The 19,921-nt window shown below is 47.1% G+C and overlaps 1 protein-coding gene across 4 annotated transcripts in view; it reads right to left on the bottom strand.

Moving 5' to 3' along the window:
• Positions 1 to 12,708: 12,708 nt before the first annotated feature.
• Positions 12,709 to 19,921, bottom strand: part of LOC144111506 (uncharacterized) — a 104,548-nt gene continuing 97,335 nt past the window's right edge. For all 4 annotated transcript variants that reach the window (XM_077644830.1, XM_077644831.1, XM_077644828.1 and 1 more), the window contains exons 13-18: positions 19,303 to 19,808; positions 17,897 to 17,978; positions 17,496 to 17,610; positions 16,637 to 16,756; positions 15,279 to 15,355; positions 12,709 to 15,191 (exon numbers count right to left, since the gene is read on the bottom strand). In XM_077644830.1, the coding sequence (XP_077500956.1) occupies positions 15,095 to 15,191; positions 15,279 to 15,355; positions 16,637 to 16,756; positions 17,496 to 17,610; positions 17,897 to 17,978; positions 19,303 to 19,808 (997 nt within the window). In that variant the 3' untranslated portion in view covers positions 12,709 to 15,094. The remainder of the gene's footprint in view (positions 15,192 to 15,278; positions 15,356 to 16,636; positions 16,757 to 17,495; positions 17,611 to 17,896; positions 17,979 to 19,302; positions 19,809 to 19,921) is intronic.

The following is a 19,921-nucleotide window of genomic DNA, read 5'->3' as shown; positions in this document are numbered from 1 at the left end:
TAAGTGCATCTCCCAGAGGTGTTTTGATATTCTAAATGCATGCCTTTAGGAGGTAGCAAAGAGACAGCCAGATTTTTTTAACTTTTTTTTTGTTTGTGGTTGCACGTGCCTGAACCAGATTTATTTATTGTTGAAAATAGCATGGATATTTGAGTAGCACATGACAAAATGCATGAAATGTGCCCAGGAAAAGCACAGTGATGGAAATAATCTGTGATAAGTAACACTCTGAATGCCTGTCATACTCATGTGTAATATACTATTTTGTAGCTGCTTGTACACGAAGAAGGCATTTTTTTATACTTTGAAAGTGTGTCATGTTGTGTTGTGATTTGACTGGCATGGGTGGTGTCCAACAGTATCACTGAAACATGGTTGTGCACAGAGCTTGTTGGCTTTGTCATGACTCCTTTTATAGTAGTCTTGCATTAACTGTGCACTTAAGCTGTTACGTTGTGACACTATGGACAGTGAACTGTGCTCCTGGTTAAATGAATTATTGGATCAATGCTTTATTTAGCCAGTGTTTGTTACAACAGTGTTTGCAGCTTGGGTTCATTTCTCATATATATGTGTTATAATAAAATTCATTTTGATGAAACATTCCTCTTGGTCTACTAGACATTCCAAAGGCATGGTATGCCCCCCTTTACTCTGAAAGTGTGTTTGTGGTATTGTTACCATTAGGGTTGATGAAACATGTACCTGCATGGTTGCCTGTCGTGGCAATCATGCACACTTTTCATGGAGACATTCGCACTGGCTTTGGATGTAGTTAGCACGGCAAGTTAGTAAAAAGTCACTTTTGTTTGAACCATGGTAATGGAATTCCGGCTCAGATGAAAGCAATTTGCCGCTGTAAGCATACACAGTGCTGTGACATAAACGAGGTGCAATGACGCTCCTACTTCCAAGTGATGGTATTGCTTGATGCATGGTGCTATAGGTAAGCATGTAATCAGGTATTAAAATCAACTTTATTTCCACACCACACCTGTGAAGTCGGCACTGTGTTAGCCGCTTTTCAGTAAGTCCTTGAACAGATGTGAAAGCCTACAAAGTGGGTCTACCCCAACACTGCAATGAATTGAATGAAGGGCCAAGGTGCTGAATCACCCCAATGCTGTCCAGACAAACAGTCATTTTGCGTACAGTTTTGAAGTGCCTTGAAAAGAACGGCATGAACCAAAGACACGCCTAGAGAGACCACCGGATGGGTGCTAACTTTCAGCGAAGCTGTATTAGCCGGGAAGCTATTATATATTGCATTCTGTACTTCTCCACAGACTGTGATAGATGAACAGATCACAAATAATCATGGCTCTGAAACAAAGAAATACATCACTCGCACTCAAGGCCTCTAAAATGTTGTAGGTACACTTTTTTTTCCGTCTTGATATGAAATGCATCTATTAGCTCACATGCAGCCATCATGACACTTCAACAACAATTTGTTATCAGAAAGACGAGGCTTGTACATGTAGTATCAGCACTGGACTGGTAGGTTCGCACCTTCTTTGTTTATAAACCCACTTGAGTGGATGTAGGGCATTTAACTTGATGATGAAGGTCGCGGGGTCAAATCCCAGCTGTGGCGGAAGCATTTTACTGGAGGCCAAATGAAAAGGCATTTAATATAGTGTGTCAATCAATGTATGTTAAGGAGTCGGAGGTGGTTGAAGTTAATCCGCAGCCTTCCACTAAGGCGTTTATTATTGCCCATGTGGAGCAGTTTAAAAAACGCTGTCAAAAACGGCCGAGCTTGAGACTCGGCGCGCTCGTCCTAAGTCATTGTTCCCAGCGGGTTTTTAACCCCTTCGATAATTGGGCGGAGCTTGAGTAATCTAGCTCTCGCCCAATTTTAACCAACCGCAGTGCAGTGGTACCCTCTATGTGCAAGTGGGCGGAGCCAAGGGCTCACAGGTCCGAACCCAATGAACCCTGCACCTCCTGGAACGTGCAGGGCGCGTGACTCCGCGTACGCAGCTCGCTGCATGTGCATTCCATCGATTGCCACGCATCGGATTTGCCTTCTCCGTTGACAGCCAAGTAATGTCTTCCGCGGGACATGGTTGACTCCGCGCCAGAACAGAAAAGGATTAGTTCCGTAGCTGGCAACGAGGCACCCTAATTAAGCGGGGGCGTCAGGCCTTGACGTGCATTCCTCTATTTCCCCAGGGCATGACCGCTGGGGGGGGGGGGGGTGACATCGGCGCCGTGGGCTTCTAACTTACCAGTGACTCTATTCGTGATATCAAATGTTCTAACGATCGTCCCGATATAATGCACCACCCTGTCCTAAGTTTCAGTGTGATCAAGTCACCCGCACGGGCACCAACACATCGATCTTTCTTCTTGCAACTTCTAGCGAGTATGTTCTGCAGTTAAATTGAAATCAATTATACTTATTGCACTTTATTCGCCATACGTTCAATCGCAGTTCCTCAAAAAATGAGTTCATTGGGTGCGGTAACGGTTGGCTAACAGCTTGTTGGTCTGGCAACCTTTCATCACTGAGGTCAGAAGGGCAGGGTAAATTTCTGCTCCACCCCATGCTTAAATATTTGCACGCTAGGGACACGGGTTAGAACGGGCTAAAAAAAAAAACAATTGCCCCGCCCGCACCGGAAACATTGGTCGCTCGGAAGTTGTGCGCCAGCCCCCACCCGCTGAATTGATTTCGCCCATGTTTGTCCGGTCCCTCTGCGACGTTGAAGAGCTGGGTGGCTGGGCGCCACCCGGTGGACCATCTAGGTCACGTGACCATGTGACGTCGTCATATGCTGCCCACCGGATCGTGAGCAAACTGCCCACTGTGACAGGCGGCAGTTCAGTGAATAATTAGTCGCGAGAGGTTGCTCGTGAAGAGCACCTGGGTCTCGCAAGCCCCGCCTGCCATCCCAGGACAGTGGCGCATCGTTTAAAGGGCGACCCACATGGAGCGAACTTGAAGGATGAACTTCGTGCGGCCAGCATCAGCACGTCGGAATGCCTCGGCGCCAAGCCGTGCTGCACCACATACGCTGTAGTGTTCTAGAATTCTAGGACACTACATACGCCACATACGGCGAAAAGCAGAAGAACAAGCGGTCGCCGCCATGATTTCGGTGTTGCAATAGAGACCGCGTGATTCTATATTCTCGATAATATGCTGAAAAAAAAAAAGCTTTGCGTTCACAATTAATCCATTATTTATGCAATAGCGTGAAAGAGCACGAGTCATTCTTTGAAAAACTAAACATTTTGACAGATTTGCCTGTCTGGTTGGGTTTGAAGACTTATAATAAGCTGCACATCTCCAACCAAAAATTTTAACTTTAACCCAACCCGATGTAGCTTGCGTCGCAGTCGGCGCATGGAATTTTTTAGACAATGCCTTGGGCTCTTAATTTCTCTCGGCGGCCGGTCTTTGGGAACAGGTAGGCAAAGCGCAACAGTGTTTGTGGGCTTGTGCGCAACCTGGAGACCCGATTTTGGGCATTGTCTACAAAATTCCATGCGCCGACTGCGACGCAAGTTACATCGGCGAAACCAAAAATTTCAACAAAAAAAAAAGGGAACTCGGCAACATAAAAACGATGTCAGCAAATTCGCAAGAGAGCGCAGTCCAGTAGTCGAACATTGCGAGGACTCCGACCATGGATAATCAACTTCGAAGAAAACCGCATCCTCGGAACCAAAACAAATTACCACAAAAGGCTCCTTCTGGAATCCTGACATATCCAAACCACCCCCAGCAACATCAACCGCACAAAAGTAAACCTGTCCACCCCTGATGAAGGAGCCGAGTCGGCTTTGAAACGTTGGGTCAAAGTTAAAATTTTTGGTTGGAGATGTGCAGTTTATTATGAGTCATTCTTTGTGACCCCTTTCTGAACCAAAATAGTTAACCTGTTTGAACCTCCCGCTCTCTTTTTACGTCACATAACGCGTACTAGCCAAGCCTAGCAAATCTGAAAATGCAGCAGCAATCAGAGAAAACTTTTCCGTTTCATCACTAAAATTTTGTGCTACGCGCATCTTTAGACACATCGAAAACTTCATGCGACTTTTATTTGCCGTAAACGTGAGGCACAGTGTGGCGGAATTGTCGTTGTCGCGGGAACTAGTGGCGCTGTAGTCGAGCTTTTCTACATCGTCTGCTGTCGGTGGTTTCGTTAGCTGCAGTAACGGCAGGCTATTCTGATTCGAATTCAAGCTTGGTTTTGCGTGTTTGGTGCTCACAGTGATTGTGAAAACTTCTTTGTGGGGAAATGTGTGCACTTCGTGATTTCAAGCGAGCGTTATACATGTCATCCTGCTTTGCGCCCGGCTGCACAAGTGAAACGACGCCAGCGGTCATCAGTTTTTCTACCGCCTCTCGATTCCAGCCACATTAAAAGGTGGGAGCGGATACTACGTCGCAATAACAGTTGTCTCGCACGTCTAACGTATGTGAGCGTCATTTTAAGGCTGACTATAAGCACGTTGTAAACGGCCAACACGTGCGAATTCCTTGCGGGAACTGCGTGGTGCTGTCCCTGGACTCTCCGGATCGAACCAGAAAACCAAAAAACGTGCAATGCAGGCGAGATATACCAAGAAAGCGGGCTTCCACGCAGGCTTATTACTCCGGAGATCACTGCTACGACTATATACGCGTCGTCTGCAAGCGAGCGTTAATTCGTATGCACTCATTGAGCCGCTTTTCTTGTAAGACGGGTATTACGTCTGCACTGACGCTCGATGGTCTGGCGACTGTGACGCCACTCTGTACGGACTGGGGACGTGAAGCATCTTTGTCGTGAAGACTTTAAAAATTAGCTGTGGTTCAACGCGACTGAAAGCTCTGTTAAGCAAGCACACGAAGGTAAGCATACGCCACAAGCTTTTCACGTGATTTCCGGCAGTTGCTTATTGTTGCATTGAATGTCACAGCTTGCTTGTAAGTTTGTAATGCCTCAGCTGCACCCAAGGAGGTTATATATAAAATTTATAACCTCTTTGGCTGCAGCCGAATAACGAAGAAAAAAACTCGCTATGTGGATGGGTGGCGCCATCTGTTCTAAACGGTACAAACCACAAGCGTTTGCCTTTTAACAATTGTGGATGGGTGGTGTCACCTATTGTGAGCGCTACAAATCACAAACGTTTTTTTTTTAACAATTAGCGAGAACTTGCAATAAAATAGCGTGTTAATGATAAGAAAACAGTTTTCAGGGAACATACGCTCTGGGTTACTAGAACAAGCCAGTTTCGCAGCTCAATAAAAAAAACTTGGCCTCACTGGCGGTCAGACGAACTAACGGCGCTGCAGTCGAGCTTTCCGGCCTTTCTCCGTGCTTCCAGCCCAGCGCATCGTCTGCTACACGCGTAGCGCAGAGACTGTGCGCGTGTGTGATTCATATGCGATTCCGCTCTTCTTTGGAACGAAACAGGCAAGTCACAACTGCTTGCTCATGTTGTGCGACGCAATAGTAATGTGCTGAGATTAAAACAAGTGCTTTGAAAGACCCACGGCGTCTTCTATTTACGTGTGCATTGTCTCGCGAACAGTTTGAAGGCGATCGCTTTCGTGACGGCCCAATAGAAGCAATAATTTTTTTTCTTCAAGTAACACAGTCCCTCACCTTAAAAAGCGGAGTTGAAGAATGATGAAAGAGCGAAATAATCTTATCAGCTTCGTTTGATCGTTTTGCAAATATAAACTGCGGCAGAGCATTTTATTCGAGTAGGTTTGCTCTAAACTGATTACTTTCATTGATTTCGATTACACATTTCTGTCCGGCGCTTGGGAGGATTTGCATAACACATTTTCTTCCTTGAAAACCTCTGGACGAGAGCAGTGTGCGGACGTGCAGTATAGGAGGAGGTACTGAAGCCACAGAGATGAGTCGAAGGTGTGCTGGCTCACATGCATTGCTCGCCGGTACAGAGCGCGGTAACAAGGCTCTCGAGACCGGCTGAATCTTACCGCTCTGTCCCTGAGTTACGGTAGAGAAAGCAGTCGGTGCTCGGTCGTTGTTGATTTATCAGAAGCGTTTCAAGTTCCTCTCGAAAGCGTTATTGCGTGAAATTAACAAATTAAAATAATTTTCCTGGCAAGTTGCACAGGTGGGAACATTAGTAAACGGAGCATGCTATTCCGTAATTCAAGTGCAATTATGTCTTCCCTATTAGAAATGAAGAAGCATTAATAGTTTGTACATGAGAAAGCACACAAAATTAACGTCCACTACCATCATGCGTATACCATAGCTGTCAATTGCAGTCAGGAACTCGCGAAGGACGTTCGAATGCATTCTCCGTTCACATTTGTCCGCACCTCCTAAGGCTGTACTACTACCGCTTTTTTTTTCGATTTTGCTATCCCAGCACGTTCACTCGGAATGCCAGCGCCTATAGCTTCGTATATGGGAGCGTTTAATTTTGTATCAGAAAATATCAGTGCTTATAATAACGCGTTTCTGTGCTTCGCGCCCAACGACTGCCCTTATCTCCATTCATAAGTTCATTTTCGCTGTCAAACCACTGAGACCTAGCACCGAGAAGGCAAAACTGGATGTTTATAATTGTTGGCGTACCAGTTTCAGTACGTGAGATCACTAATTCCGGGACTGCAGCTTAGCAGCAAAGGAACTGGCCGATTAAAAGAAGATTATTAAAGCAGTCCCGCTGTGAAGAACTTACTATAGCTGGGAGCCTGTGACGGCGGCTGCTTGTTCCGATTTTACGCATCAATAATATAGCTTCCTTCCTTCACCTTTTGAAGATGATGAAATCGATATCGGAAGACTAGGTGAGATGAGCAAAACATAATCATGTGGAGCAAATTTTCGATCGTTTCAGATGTGGAAATTCAGAAAAAAAATTACAGTTCATTTCACGCATTTAGAGGAACGGAAGATATCAGATTTTAGCTCTTGTCTTGTGCCGGAATGGTTGCAAAGTCAGCATGGAAGAAGTTGAAGGTGGAAATTCTGGGTCCTACAGTACTGAGCCGAAATCTATACAGCTAGGCGCGTAACGTCCTACGGGACACTCGGTATCTGGCACCAGCTGGTTTTCGGAATGGAAGTGTCCCGGAGAAATTCCACTATTGCCCATTTGTTTGTTCAAACAATTTACCGAAGTTATCTGTGCAACATACGACCACCATTGTGCCATTGGACAGTTGCCGTGGGAGCTTTTGTGACGAATTTGGCATATTTGCATAATGCTAATCCGGTACGTGTTCCACATAGAAGCATTAGTAGTGCAGAAGAAAAAAAAACTACCACATGTCGCCGATGGGAACCTAACCCACGACCGCCTAATTTTTTCTTCTGCTTTTATTAATCTCCCATTGATAAAACTACAAGAAAAGAACCCCATATGCTCCAATTGGTTTCGGTGACTGTTGGCTTCCGTCATTTAATTATGTCAAATCGAGCGCCTCGTTCCATTCTCTTGTCTGCTGAATAGTTCATCGAGGGCCTCGAATCTGACAGTCTTGGTGCCGTAGGTAGCATAAGAGGGTTCTCGCACAGCTTCCGCCCTTACCGTTCTACCCATTTCATACGTGGCACTCGCAGTAATATAGGACGTGCTACGTCTGCCGCAGTGGACAAGGGTGGCACTAGTGAACATTCTCAACGTTTGCTTGCACTACACATAAATACCCCCGAAAGCAGAAGATTGGACAGCCGTCACTGTAGCTCAGTTGGTAGAATTTTTTTTTTTTTATCCGGACGAGAAATTCGGAGCTCGCGGATTCGGTGCATGCAGTAGGGCACTCGTAACCCACAATCGCTCGCATTTTCATGCTCGCGCCCTCCTCCGTCTCACGCCGCTGACCGCGGCCAGTCAGCCGCGTCGCTTGCGTCGCTTCGGTGCGTCAAGAAGCTCCGCCCCCTCCCCTGCCCACCTCCCCGGGGAATTCCCGCTCGCCTAGGCAGTGGGGCCGGCGGAGGATGGATGGATGGATGGATGGATACGGCTGAAACCTTTAAATCGGGCGGTGGCTCAAGCCACCTAGCCATGTCTTGTGAAATTTTACTCCTGTCTTGCTTTTAGCCACCAATCAGATAACCTTCGCTTGGTTACTTCTAACCTCTTAAAATCCACTTTCCCTTCACTATCCCTAAACCCCAATGCCTTGGGTAAGTCAGCCCCGCTGCCTTCCACTGTAGGGTGAAGCCCTTTACAGGAAAGTATCAAGTGTTCAGCCGTTTCCTCCTCCTCTCCGCACTCAATGCACAAAGTGTCTATCTCCTGGTACCTGACTCTATACGTCTTAGTCCGCAAAACTCCAGTCCTGGCCTCAAACAACAAAGAACTTCCCCTACAATTATCATAGATATTTTCTTTGACAATTTCCTGTTTAAAGGTCCGGTATGTTTCCAGTGCCGATTTCGTCAGCATCCCTGTTTTCCACAAAGCTCTCTCTGTTCCTTTAACCTTTTTCTTAACCGATAATTGCTGATTTGCCCCCTTACTGCTGTCCAGATATTTGCTTGTCAATTTTCTAGTTCGCTTTCTCCATTTCGTGTCAACATTCTTTATATACAGGTATCTGAAAACTTTCCTAGCCCACCGCTTTTCCTCCATCCTTCTCAATCGTTCCTCAAATGCTATCTTACTGCTAGCCTCTCTGCTCTCGAAAGACGCCCATCCCATATCACCCTGTACCCCCTGATTTGGTGTATTGCCATGTGCTCCCAAAGCTAACCTCCCTACTCCCCGTTGCCTAATTTCCAGCCTTGCTTGAACATCTGGCCTCATACACAGAACCGCATTACCGAAGGTCAGGCTAGGGACCATCACCCCTTTCCAGATCCCTCTTACCACCTCATACCTATTGTAATTCCACAGTGCCCTAGTTTTCATGACAGCTGCATTCCTACTAGCTTTATTCATTACATATTTTTCATGCTCTGTCAGATACTCAACACTGTTATTTATCCACACCCCAAGATACTTGTATTCATTCGCTACTTTTAGCACGAACTCCTGTATTCTATGCTCGCCGCCCTCTTCATTAAATATCATGACTGCAGATTTTTCCTTACTATACTTGAAGCCTAATCTATCTCCCTCTGTACTGCATATGTCTAACAACTTCTGCAGGTCTTCCTTGTTGTCAGCCATTATCACTATATCGTCCGCGTATATTAGTCCCGGTAATGTCTGTTTAATCAATTCCCCTTGCTTGAAAAAAGATAGGTTGAAGCCTAGTCCGCTCCCCTCTAGCTTGGTCTCCAACCCTTGCAGGTACAACATGAACAACAAAGGGGACAGAGGACATCCTTGTCTAAGCCCCCGCTGTATCTCTACAGGCCCTGATACATATTTTTCCCATTTTATGAGCACTCTGTTACCCCTATATATATCTTTTAAAAGATTAATTACTCCATTTTCCACATCCAATGTGCCCTGTATGTCCCACAAATGCTCCTGAGTAACGTTGTCATAGGCTCCCCTAATATCCAGAAATGCTAGCAATAAGGGCCTATGTTCCTTTTCCGCAATTTCTATACACTGTGTCAATGAAAATAGATTGTCCTCCAACCTCCTTTGTTTCCGGAACCCATTCTGTAGTTCCCCTAACACCCCCTCGTTCTCCACCCAAGCCTGCAGTCTATCCTTTATAATTTGCATCACCACCCTGTAAACCACAGATGTCACTGTTATGGGGCGATAGTTACTTACGTCTGCTTTGTCCCCCTTTCCCTTATATATCATGTTCATTCTACTTAATCGCCATTCATCGGGAACTTTCTCATCCACTATGATCATTTTGTTCACTATCATTATGATCATTTGTTCACTACCTGTATTAATGTTTGCTTGGATTTTGGTCCTAACTTCTTTATCAACATAATCAGGATACCATCTGGTCCTGTTGATGTGCCACTAGGAACCTTCTTCTCTGCCCTTTCCCACTCTCCTTGCTCAAGTGACGCTATTGCTGTAACCGGTCTATCCTCCTTCGATAAATTATGTACCACGTGCTTTGCTGAAAAATTTTCCGTCATCCTTGTTCCTATGTGTTTTATTGCTTCATCCCCTTCTAGTCGAATACCCTCATCTGTAGCAATAAACCTTTGTTCTAGCCTAGTTTTATTACTCATTGCATTTAGATGTTTCCAGAATTTTTGGGCTGCTTTTCTATCCTTTTTATTTACTTTTGACATCCATTGGGCCCCCTTCTAATTTTCTCATTAATCAAATAGGATGCGTCCCTTCTACACTTTATGAAGGTATCCCATTTTCTGTCTACTTCGGGTTTTGGTTCCCCCCTCTTCTTGGAATATCTGTGTTCCCTGGACGCTTCCTGACGTTTCTCTATTGCCCTCTTGACCTCCTCATCCCACCAACTCTTGGGTTTGCATCTTTTCCCTTTTAGCTTTACTCGCACCTTAGCTAGCTTTAGCTCCAGTAATCGAGTTAATTTGGTATAAGTCCATTCTGTTTCACTATCCTCAAAAATTACTTTCTCGATTTGTTTGGCTGCTGCTTCCAATTGCTTTTCTGAGCAAAAATTTCCCCCTGATTGTTCATCTTGCTTCAGTCCTACATTGCTTTTTCTTCTGAAGCTCAACTTGATACGGTTGTGGTCACTACCTGGACTTCTGGAACCATCTTCATCTATGCTCATTACCCCTAGTCTATTATACATCCTCTGTGACATTAGTGCATAATCAATCGTCGAGTGCAGACTCCCCGCCTCCCATGTTATGAGCCCTTCACACTTCTCGGTGCTGTTGCATACAACTAAATCATGCCTGTCACACATGTCCTGCAGCATGCTTCCTGTCGAATCCGTGTACCCATCCAGGAGCGCCGACCTTGCAGCGCACCCCCCCCCCCCCCCACCAAAAAAAAAAAGATGAACGAAGAGGGAAAGGCTCGAAAGCGCTGCAACTCGAATTTTGTAGCGAGAGCGACGCTGGGCTACCAGTCGAGCATTTCGCGGTACATGGGAGAGGCCAGTTGTGCGCATGCGCCGTTACCATGACAATCGAAGAGGAGCAAAGTGCGGCGTGCGCTTCGCCGTCGCCGCGGCCGCGCGCCCGCTCCACCGTCGAAGCCGAGCGTGATGTCACGCGTGTGAGCAGTTGTGCGCATGCGCCGATACCGTAGTAACCGGAGAGAGCCCACAGATGCCCCGCGTTCTTCGTCGCCGCCTCGCCGCACGCCGCTCTATCACCCGAACCCCGCGTCGCATGCGCAGGATTGCGTATAAAAGACGGAGATGTGTGGGCATCTGTATGACAACGTTTTACACGCATGCAGACAAGGAGAATCCAGCCGCTGCTAAACAGCGGCATAGACAAGAGAAGGTTAACTCTGCCGATCCTGAGGTTGTCACCTAACAGTTGGCTTGAACCAAATAAGAACGCTGGAGTCTGCGTGTACGTGAAACAGGGTATCACCGCTGTCAGACGTCTCCCTTCGATCGCGGTGAATAATGGTGAAGCCTGCTGTGTTCGGCTTCTGGAAAGCGGCATTGTCATCCAAGGAGTCTACGTGGCACCGGGAACATCTGTCAAGCAGACAATTGATGTGGTTGCCACGTGTATACCAGCCTACGGCACGGTTTCACAGTTGAGTGCGACTTTGGGTGATTTGAACAGGAAACAGGACTCTCTTAGTGTATGAAAGAAAAGTTTGACTTTAGTTTAGCTCCAGACCCTCACGTACAGACTACCACGTGATCAGCCACGGCGCCGCGCTGCTGGCAGCTGCTCCCAATCACGTGGCCAACCACGTGGCAGCGTTGCGGCGCAGCCACATGGTGGCGGCGCCGCCACGCCAAAGGCTCGGAAAGCTACCGTAATGTAGCTATGGCTACAAAAATGGAGGACGCTTAAGCTTCGCTTTCAAGAGTGGAACGCGACAGCATGTTGCAACGCTGCCAGGGAGTCCACGGAACGCCATCGCCCGTTCAACGCGGCGCCTTGCCCGTTGGACAAATCGCTCGGAGTCTCGAGGAGACCTATCAAAATTGATCATTTACATACTCTAAATTTTCTTAATTAGCGTCGTCAAGCATTGACTTTTAATTCTGAGTATTTTGGCACCTTTTAACCCCAATTTTCCCATTTTTTCAATTAATTAATTAATTGATTACAATGACTTAACTCGTCATCGCCTGTCGCACACCATTCAATCATCAATCACTAGAACGAAAAATTACCACGATACGATTTTTTAACGCAGCCCCCGATTATTTCCGAAACGCGGTGCCGACCACTATACTACGCCAATAGCTTCTCGACCGAACGAGTTGTATACGCTATCGCGTAACAGGTGCGGATGCACAGTAGATAGTATTGCGGGATTGATTTTTTCAATGCATATCCATTTGGAGTGCCATGAGGGCGAAAACTGCCCGGCGTCGGCAGCGTTTGTATGGAGCCTCCACTTGCCACGGTTGGCCCGTGGAGAGAAGGAAATCATTAACTGAACTGCCACCTGCCATGGTGGACAGTTTGCTCACTGTCCGATGGGCAGGTTGTGATGACGCCGAAAAAAGGGAGTTTACTTCCTATTTACTCCAATATAAGCGTATTAGTGTTTACAGTGTACGTTCCCCACCTGCCTCCTAGGTTGCTCTCTAGGTGGCACCACCTGCCAGAGTCATGCTAGTGATTTTGCACTCACAACACCGCCTACACCGTATTTTCTAAGTAACGCGGTTTTTAACGCTATCGCGTTAAAAGAAGTCGATACCAGCACACACTGTGGAGTCAACAGCCCGCAGTTTATTTCAATACTTGAATGAAGACATGAATTATCCACGCGCGAAAGCGTTTTTGAACTGTACAGCGCTGATCACGAGTAGCACGCTTTTCCAGAGTCGACATGGTGAATGCAGTAACCTTGAATGAAAACAGTGAACAAACGCTCGATAACAATAACAGGAACAAAAACCAATAACAACCACAAAACGAGTATTTAGAAAAAAAAAGAAAGCAAAAATCACATGCCCCCGTTAATTGGCGGTGCTCTTTCGGCGCAAAGCTGTGCGTGTAACACTGAATAGTTAAGCTCATAGCACGCTCGCAATAAAGGCACACCGGTGGCGCGGACGTTATACTAACTTGCGGGCGCGAAATAATTTAAAAAACATCTAGATAGTCTGTACAAAGATTATGCACCGTGCAATATGCGCTTGTCGATCGCAAATCCCGCTTCGAGCAGAGCTAGCCATTTGGATGACTCGGAGTCTCAGATATAATCATTTCGGCAACAGTCCTTCGAGGAGACTGTGACAGCTGTGTTCAAAGAGAATTAGCCTTTCTAGAATTGACGATTCCACGTATAAAGCCCGGTCTATTTTACTAGTCCAATTACTACAATTTGGTGGTAGGACAATTTTTCATTCGTGGAACAGGTTGCACCTAATGGATTTTCAGAGAATCAATTCGCTAGAGGTTTTGTCTTCTATGTACGGTCGCAGCGGAATATAAAGCATATGCTAACGTCACCACGGACGCCATGTGACGAGTACATACTTGTCATAACGGTTGCGGACGTCACTTTTTGGCAAGTAACGGCCCCAAACGACGACAGCGTGAACCTAGCCTAATGAGTTTCAAAGTTTTGCATCCACAGAGAGCTCAAGAATACAAGCTGAGGAGAACGCGCGTGTCGCGTCACGTGCAGAACGGGTCTTAAGGATGCATGGACTGAACAGAACAGTGTTTGGCGCCGGCGCATTCGTTCAGGAAGCCAGATAACCAGTATGGCTAAATGTCTCCTCCTGTGTCATTTAATACCCTTCTACATCCGTGGTATAAAACGCGAGTTAAAACGGACGCGACTTAGTGTTCGTGCGCAGATAGTTGCAAAGGCAGACTAGAAATAAAAAAAAAACTGAACAAGACAAACCCCTGGCCGGTAAGCTCCGGCTATGAAGCAGTACATGCAGAGTGCGAGTTATACAAGCTGAGGACTAGAACACACTACTGAAAGAGCGGCACCTTACAGAGGCGCGTTCTTGAGAGTCTTTTCTTAAAAAAGAAAAAAAGAGTAATAACAACCCATGCACGCTAGAGCCTAAGGCAGGTTGCAGCTGCTTGAAAGGCACTTCGTGTTATAAGCTAATGACGAGGGAAATCGTGTAGAGCGGAGAATCAACTGGCCCCATTTCTGTGACAACATAGGAATGATCAGTTTCGATGGTAATTTCCTCCGCGAGTGAAGGCAGAGAGATCGAGGTTTTCGTTCTGCATGCTGAGGTCGCCATCCAAGGCACTTGATTGGTTTTGGATGGGCTAGTTAAAAGACCCGCACCTGATTTTTTCACCTGGCGTCGCCACTGCAGTGGAATGCTGGTGATCCAATAGTGTTACAACCCGTACAGTCTAAATTCTCCGCAAGGCGTACACCGTGGACCGAGCGTAGTCATCTCCCGACTATTCTCATACGTTTGTCTCACGACCCTTTCACTCATATCAAGGTTATTAGTAGCACTACATATTAGTACCAATGTGTACGTTTTTCGGTCTTTGACATCACCACAATGGAAAAAATTCACAACAACGCCTAACTCCATTGTGAGTTGGCAATGTGACAGCATTAGCAGCTGTTGATGCCTCCAGCCAATGGGAATGCTCCTGTCTAGTGACGTCAATCCCCTCCAGCCAATGGGAATGCTCTGATCTGATGACCTCACTTCCCTGCAGCCAGTCGGCCAATAGGAATGTCCCGGTCTAGTGACGTCACTCCCCCTCCCCCCAAGCAATCAGCTAATTCAGCTTCCGACGACACATTTTCTTCCCGATGAGGCATCTAATGCTACCGCATTTAAACAGCCTATGCTATGGGATGGGATGCACTGTTTAGGTAGGTACTATGGGTGCTTGTTCTGGCAGGACCAGAGAAATTTCCAAGCAGAGTTTAGAGCGGCTGCCAACGGAATGATGTCTTGGTTTTCGCCAAAGCAATACGGTCACGTGACCATCCAGCTTCATTTTGGACTAAAAGCTCAACCCACGGTTTCGCTGATAAATAGATCGATGCTTGAGCGGAAGACAAACAAAAAATAAAGCAGTGGCAATGTCGATGCGGGGAGCTCTGTGATATCCAGACGGGTAGGGACCGCAGTGCGCGCGGCCCTCTTGTTTTACTTGTTGCAGCACTTGGCGGCGAAGCTTTTCCCGGGTTTGTCGTTGAGTGTGAGGCTGTCCTTCTCCTGAGGCACAGCTTGCTTGATCATGCTCCTGCAGCGTGGGAAGAACGGGACGGAATGCATGGTGAATAACCGAGGTCTCCTTTGACAGCGCCGCGCAGCAGATTATCTCGCTTACCTCGTCAAAGCTACAACGGCCTCGTTGATGTTCGACCCTTCTTTGGCACTCGTTTCCACAAATATGGCTTTCATTTCCTGAAAGATCAGAGGAAAGGTAAGGCTTGGCAGTGCAGACACCAAGACATTAATGACGTACTGCAAACCTCGTTATAACGAAGAGTCAAACCTCGTTATAACGAAGCGGTTTATGATGAAGTAATGGATATAACGAAGAAATGACGATTCTCATTGGAAGCTCGGCCAACACAGGCTATAACAAAACTACGGCTATAGCAAAGTAATCGCCGGGCCTCTTCAGCTTTGTCATACCAAGGTTCAACTGTATTTGCTAACAACGCCCCCTCCTCCTCCCCCCTCTTAAGTGCTGAAAAAATATAGCTCTCCGACGTTACGCTTCTCCTCTCACGATTTGCAAACGAAACTCCAATTGTAAAAACGACCAGAGACGCTGGCGGTTCCTTTTCCCCCAAAAATTGAATACGTGGCTCGTTGCACGATAGGCGCTGCGCGTTGTGTCCCAGGTCATTGGAGGTCATCCTTCTCCAACTCCCTCAATGCACATGACCCACGCGCAAGGGCGAATGGCTTCTCTAGTTCCATGCAAAGTTTGCATGGTCGCATGGTTAAGGCTGGTTGGCAGTGCGCTCGGTGTGTTTGACGGCATCGACATCCCACTGGCTTAACAAGGCCAATCGGTTGGAAACAAAAGCGCGAACCAATTTCCGTTGGCCGGAAGGCGCCCATCGCCGATACCTTCGTTCTGGAGTGCGTATTCTTCACAATGCATTTCTGTCATGCAGTGAAGTATAGCTACCCACGTGCTTGTGAGTTATGTGGCGAAGCCAACCAAAACGGGTACTTGTTCTTCAACATCTAGACCTAGAAAAGGGAGCTAAATATTCTAACTAGGCTTCTTGCTATCTACGACACTTCCCCCGAGACCAGTTTTAGAGGCGCTGAAGGCCTAACCGGCAGCGGAAACAACGGGCGTGGGTTAGCAAGCCTGACATATGTGGGCATATGCGGACGCGTGGTGGCCGCTCGGTGCGCGTGTTGAAGGCTCTCGTAGCGCACACTGGCGGCACACCAAACACCAGCTATACACTGCGGCAAGTAAGTGCGTATGCACAGTACAGTTGCAACCAATGTCCCGCACCACAATAAAGAAGCAACGGCTATAACGAAGAAATCGCGAAGCCCCTTTCTACTTCGTTGTAACGACGTTCAACTGTTTTATTATTATTATTATTATTATTATTATTATTATTATTATTATTATTATTATTATTATTATTATTATTATTGTTGTTGTTGTTGTTGTTGTTGTTGCTGTTAACAACGCTCGTCTACGCTCACCTGTGATATCTTCTCGCCGGCCTCCCTATCGACGACAGATTTGCTCTGCATTTTGAACACTTCCCGCAGGTCCGTCTTGTTCGAGACCAGCATGATGGGAATGCCCCGGGACGCCACCTCCTGTTCGCGGCAATCACAGCAAAAACGAGAGAAGAAAATTAGGGAGAAATCGAGAAAGAGCAGTGCAAAAGCTGAGTGCCGGCGTGCATAAACTTCGCAGCCGGAGGGGCCTCATGGAACTGGACGTCCCGAGTCGTGATCCTTGAGTAAGTTCACAGTTCCACTTGGACTACGCATGCTACGCACAAAAAAAAAAGAGGTCTGTCTTGAGGCTGTCGTCATCACGCTATTCATGCTTCCATCCTTTCGTCCAGTATGGTCGCTTCTTTCTATATTTAAAAATTACCGTGAAGGGTTCGCCACCCAGTCGAAAAAACGGCAGAACCGTGTAAAAAAATACGACAAAATGTTTTGCAGTTTTGTCGCAACAGCATATTTATTTGTTTCACTCTAGTATTTTTCGGTAGAACTCTAGTTTCTTCCGTAGTACTTTTCCGTATTAACTGCGCAAAATTCTGTTCTTACTGCAAGTTTTTGGTCAAGAACAGTACAGAAAATTTGTTGTGGTGACAGTAACCATTCTGTTGTGTTTTTCGACTGGGTCAGCAATACAAAATTCGTTTCACTCGCTCAGCACACTTCGTATTTTTAGAAATCTTGGTTACATTTAGCTGGGACACCTGGTATAAACTGATCACTGGTGGAGGTGGTACGTAAAAGATGGCGCCACCGAGTACAATTCAGACCCCGCCAAAACATCGCCATTCACCGTCGCATATTCCGCATAAGCGCAACGTACCTCGAGGTCAGACATCCACTGCCTCACGTTCAGAAACGACTGCTCATTGGTGCAGTCGTACATGAGCATGACACCGTCAGCCTTGCGGAAGTAGGACTGTGTGATGCACCGAAACCTGCAAGAAATGCGGCATTTTTTATTTTATTTTGCGATGTGCATTATGGCTCGTTCTAAACTTGAGACAGGCTTTAAAATGCACCTTATGCAAACAAGCACTGATATTTACAAGTGCGGTTAAAGCTACCTCCAACAGAGCGTGCGGCAGCTGCGAAAACAACACACCGCCAATAGGCACGACACTGGCTGCATATTCCCCCCCCCCCCCCCTCCCCGAGTTGAGACGATATTTTCTTTCGTCCTCAAACCCTCCTTTTTCCCAACGCGATTCAGCTGTCACATACCTCTCCTGTCCGGCCGTGTCCCACAGCTGGAGGCTCACATTCTTGTTGTCGATGCAGATGTTCTTCGTTTGGAAGTCAACTCCTGCGGAGGCGGCACGGAAAAAAAACAAGTCAGTTTACATTATAAAAATGCCGCCCGTCTGTGCTCGCGTTTTATTTATTCATCTTTTTGCCGTTAGGATGCTCCAAAGGCTATAGCTTTAGCGGGGAGAGCATTTTTCTGCCGTGAACCACGGTCTTCGTGCTTTTGTGACAACACGGCGTACAATTTTGGACGCTTAACGTTTCTTCTAGTGTAAATGTGTTTTTATCATCAGCGCGATGCATTTCTGTGCAGCCAGAGGAGACGGAATGAGTCTCTGGACAGCGTCGCCAACGGGATGTCCCCAGATGGCTCTCAAATTAGATACCTTTAGCATAGCGCGTACCGCTAGTGCTTATCGCGTACTGCGGCCCGCTACTACTCACGCGGTGATTGGTCCAGACGCTCAAGGAGCGCGCGCGCTGTTGACATAAACGTGGCGCCATCTGACGCCCACAGGGTGATCTGCTCATGAGCAGTGGCGGATCGTGGTAGCGGTACGCGGTAGCAAGGCTACTTTTGAATTTCTTAGAGGGCGATGGCCTCCTGGGGCAGTGGCATGAATTGTATTATTTTCTTTTTGCTCAGACTATGCCGACATCATCAATGTAAGGCTACCGCCACCTGCGCCTGAACACAATCACTGCCGTTACCATCACCACTGAATAACTGCGCAAGAAAGTCTCGAAGCACGGAGAAAGGAATCGCTGACTGCCTCTCCTCGGTTATACTCCAAAGGCGTCTTAAAAGGTCATCATTTTACGGCCTCCGTAAACTGCGCTTTCCCGCTTTATCGCAAGGGCCATGCTCAAGACTGCCTTAGCAGATTGAAGGTGTTTTTATACGATAACGTATTTTACTACAAGTCTGATTTAAACAGATGCAACTCTGCACGAGTTCCCACATAGATTGCCGAAAGGAGAAAGCACGGTTCAAATGTGTGCAGAATAGTTTATAAGATCGACTCGTTAAGTCATCTTATCGTTTCTGTTCGAAAGACCCTGGCCTAGAATATTCTCCCGCTGGAAGTTGTGAATAAGTTCTGAATAGTCTGAATCACGCTGGGCTAGTTGATGGCGTATTGTTGTAGTTCTTCCGATTCACCAGGACATGGGCTTTATATATATATATGTACATATATATATATATATATATATATATATATATATATATATATATGCGGAGACGATGGAAAAATGTAGACGACCAGTAGTGGTACGCACAGTGCTCTGTTCATAATGCCTAGATTCTGACATGGCTTAAAAGTGTCCTCTGATGCTGGACACAACATAAATGGCCACAAAACACGCCGCGGCGCCCTCACCGAGCGTCGACGTCAGCTGCGGCATGAAGATTCCCCGGCTGAGCCTCATGATGAAGGACGACTTGCCCACCGCGGCGTCGCCGACGAAGACCACCCTGAAGGTGTGCTCGGGTGGGCCCGTGCAGTCTGTGAAGCTGGGCTTGTCCGAGGTGCCACCGTTGGCAGCGGACACCTTGCGGTTCCTCGACTCCGTGTCCGGGGAGCACTTCATCTGGGCCACCGAATTCCTCCGGAAGTCCTCGAGGTAGGCGTCTTCACGAGGCGCGGCGCTAAGGTCGTCGTGCTCGTCGGTCGACTTGGCGGGCGTGTCCTGCCTCGAGAGATGACGGCGCGGCACGGGCTTGGGCTCCGGGGACGTGACCCGGGACCTCGGAAGTGGTACGGGAGGTATGCCCGACCTCTGCGGCGACAGCGACCTCTGTCGCCTCGCCTTCACGACACTTGGAGAAGGAGAGATGTTCACACTTTGGCACGAACCAGCGGGGCTCGGAGCCCGGCGGTGGTACCTGAACGAGTGAAAAAAAAAATGGCGGACGTGCCATTCAGAAAATTTTCAACGAACACCATCTACGGCTAGAATAAATGTCGCCAGCTGGATATTTAGCTCATTAACTTACGT

This window comes from Amblyomma americanum, chromosome 11, assembly GCF_052857255.1.
Source record: "Amblyomma americanum isolate KBUSLIRL-KWMA chromosome 11, ASM5285725v1, whole genome shotgun sequence".
NCBI lineage: Eukaryota > Metazoa > Arthropoda > Arachnida > Ixodida > Ixodidae > Amblyomma > Amblyomma americanum.
This window is presented reverse-complemented; position numbering and strand designations above follow the sequence as displayed.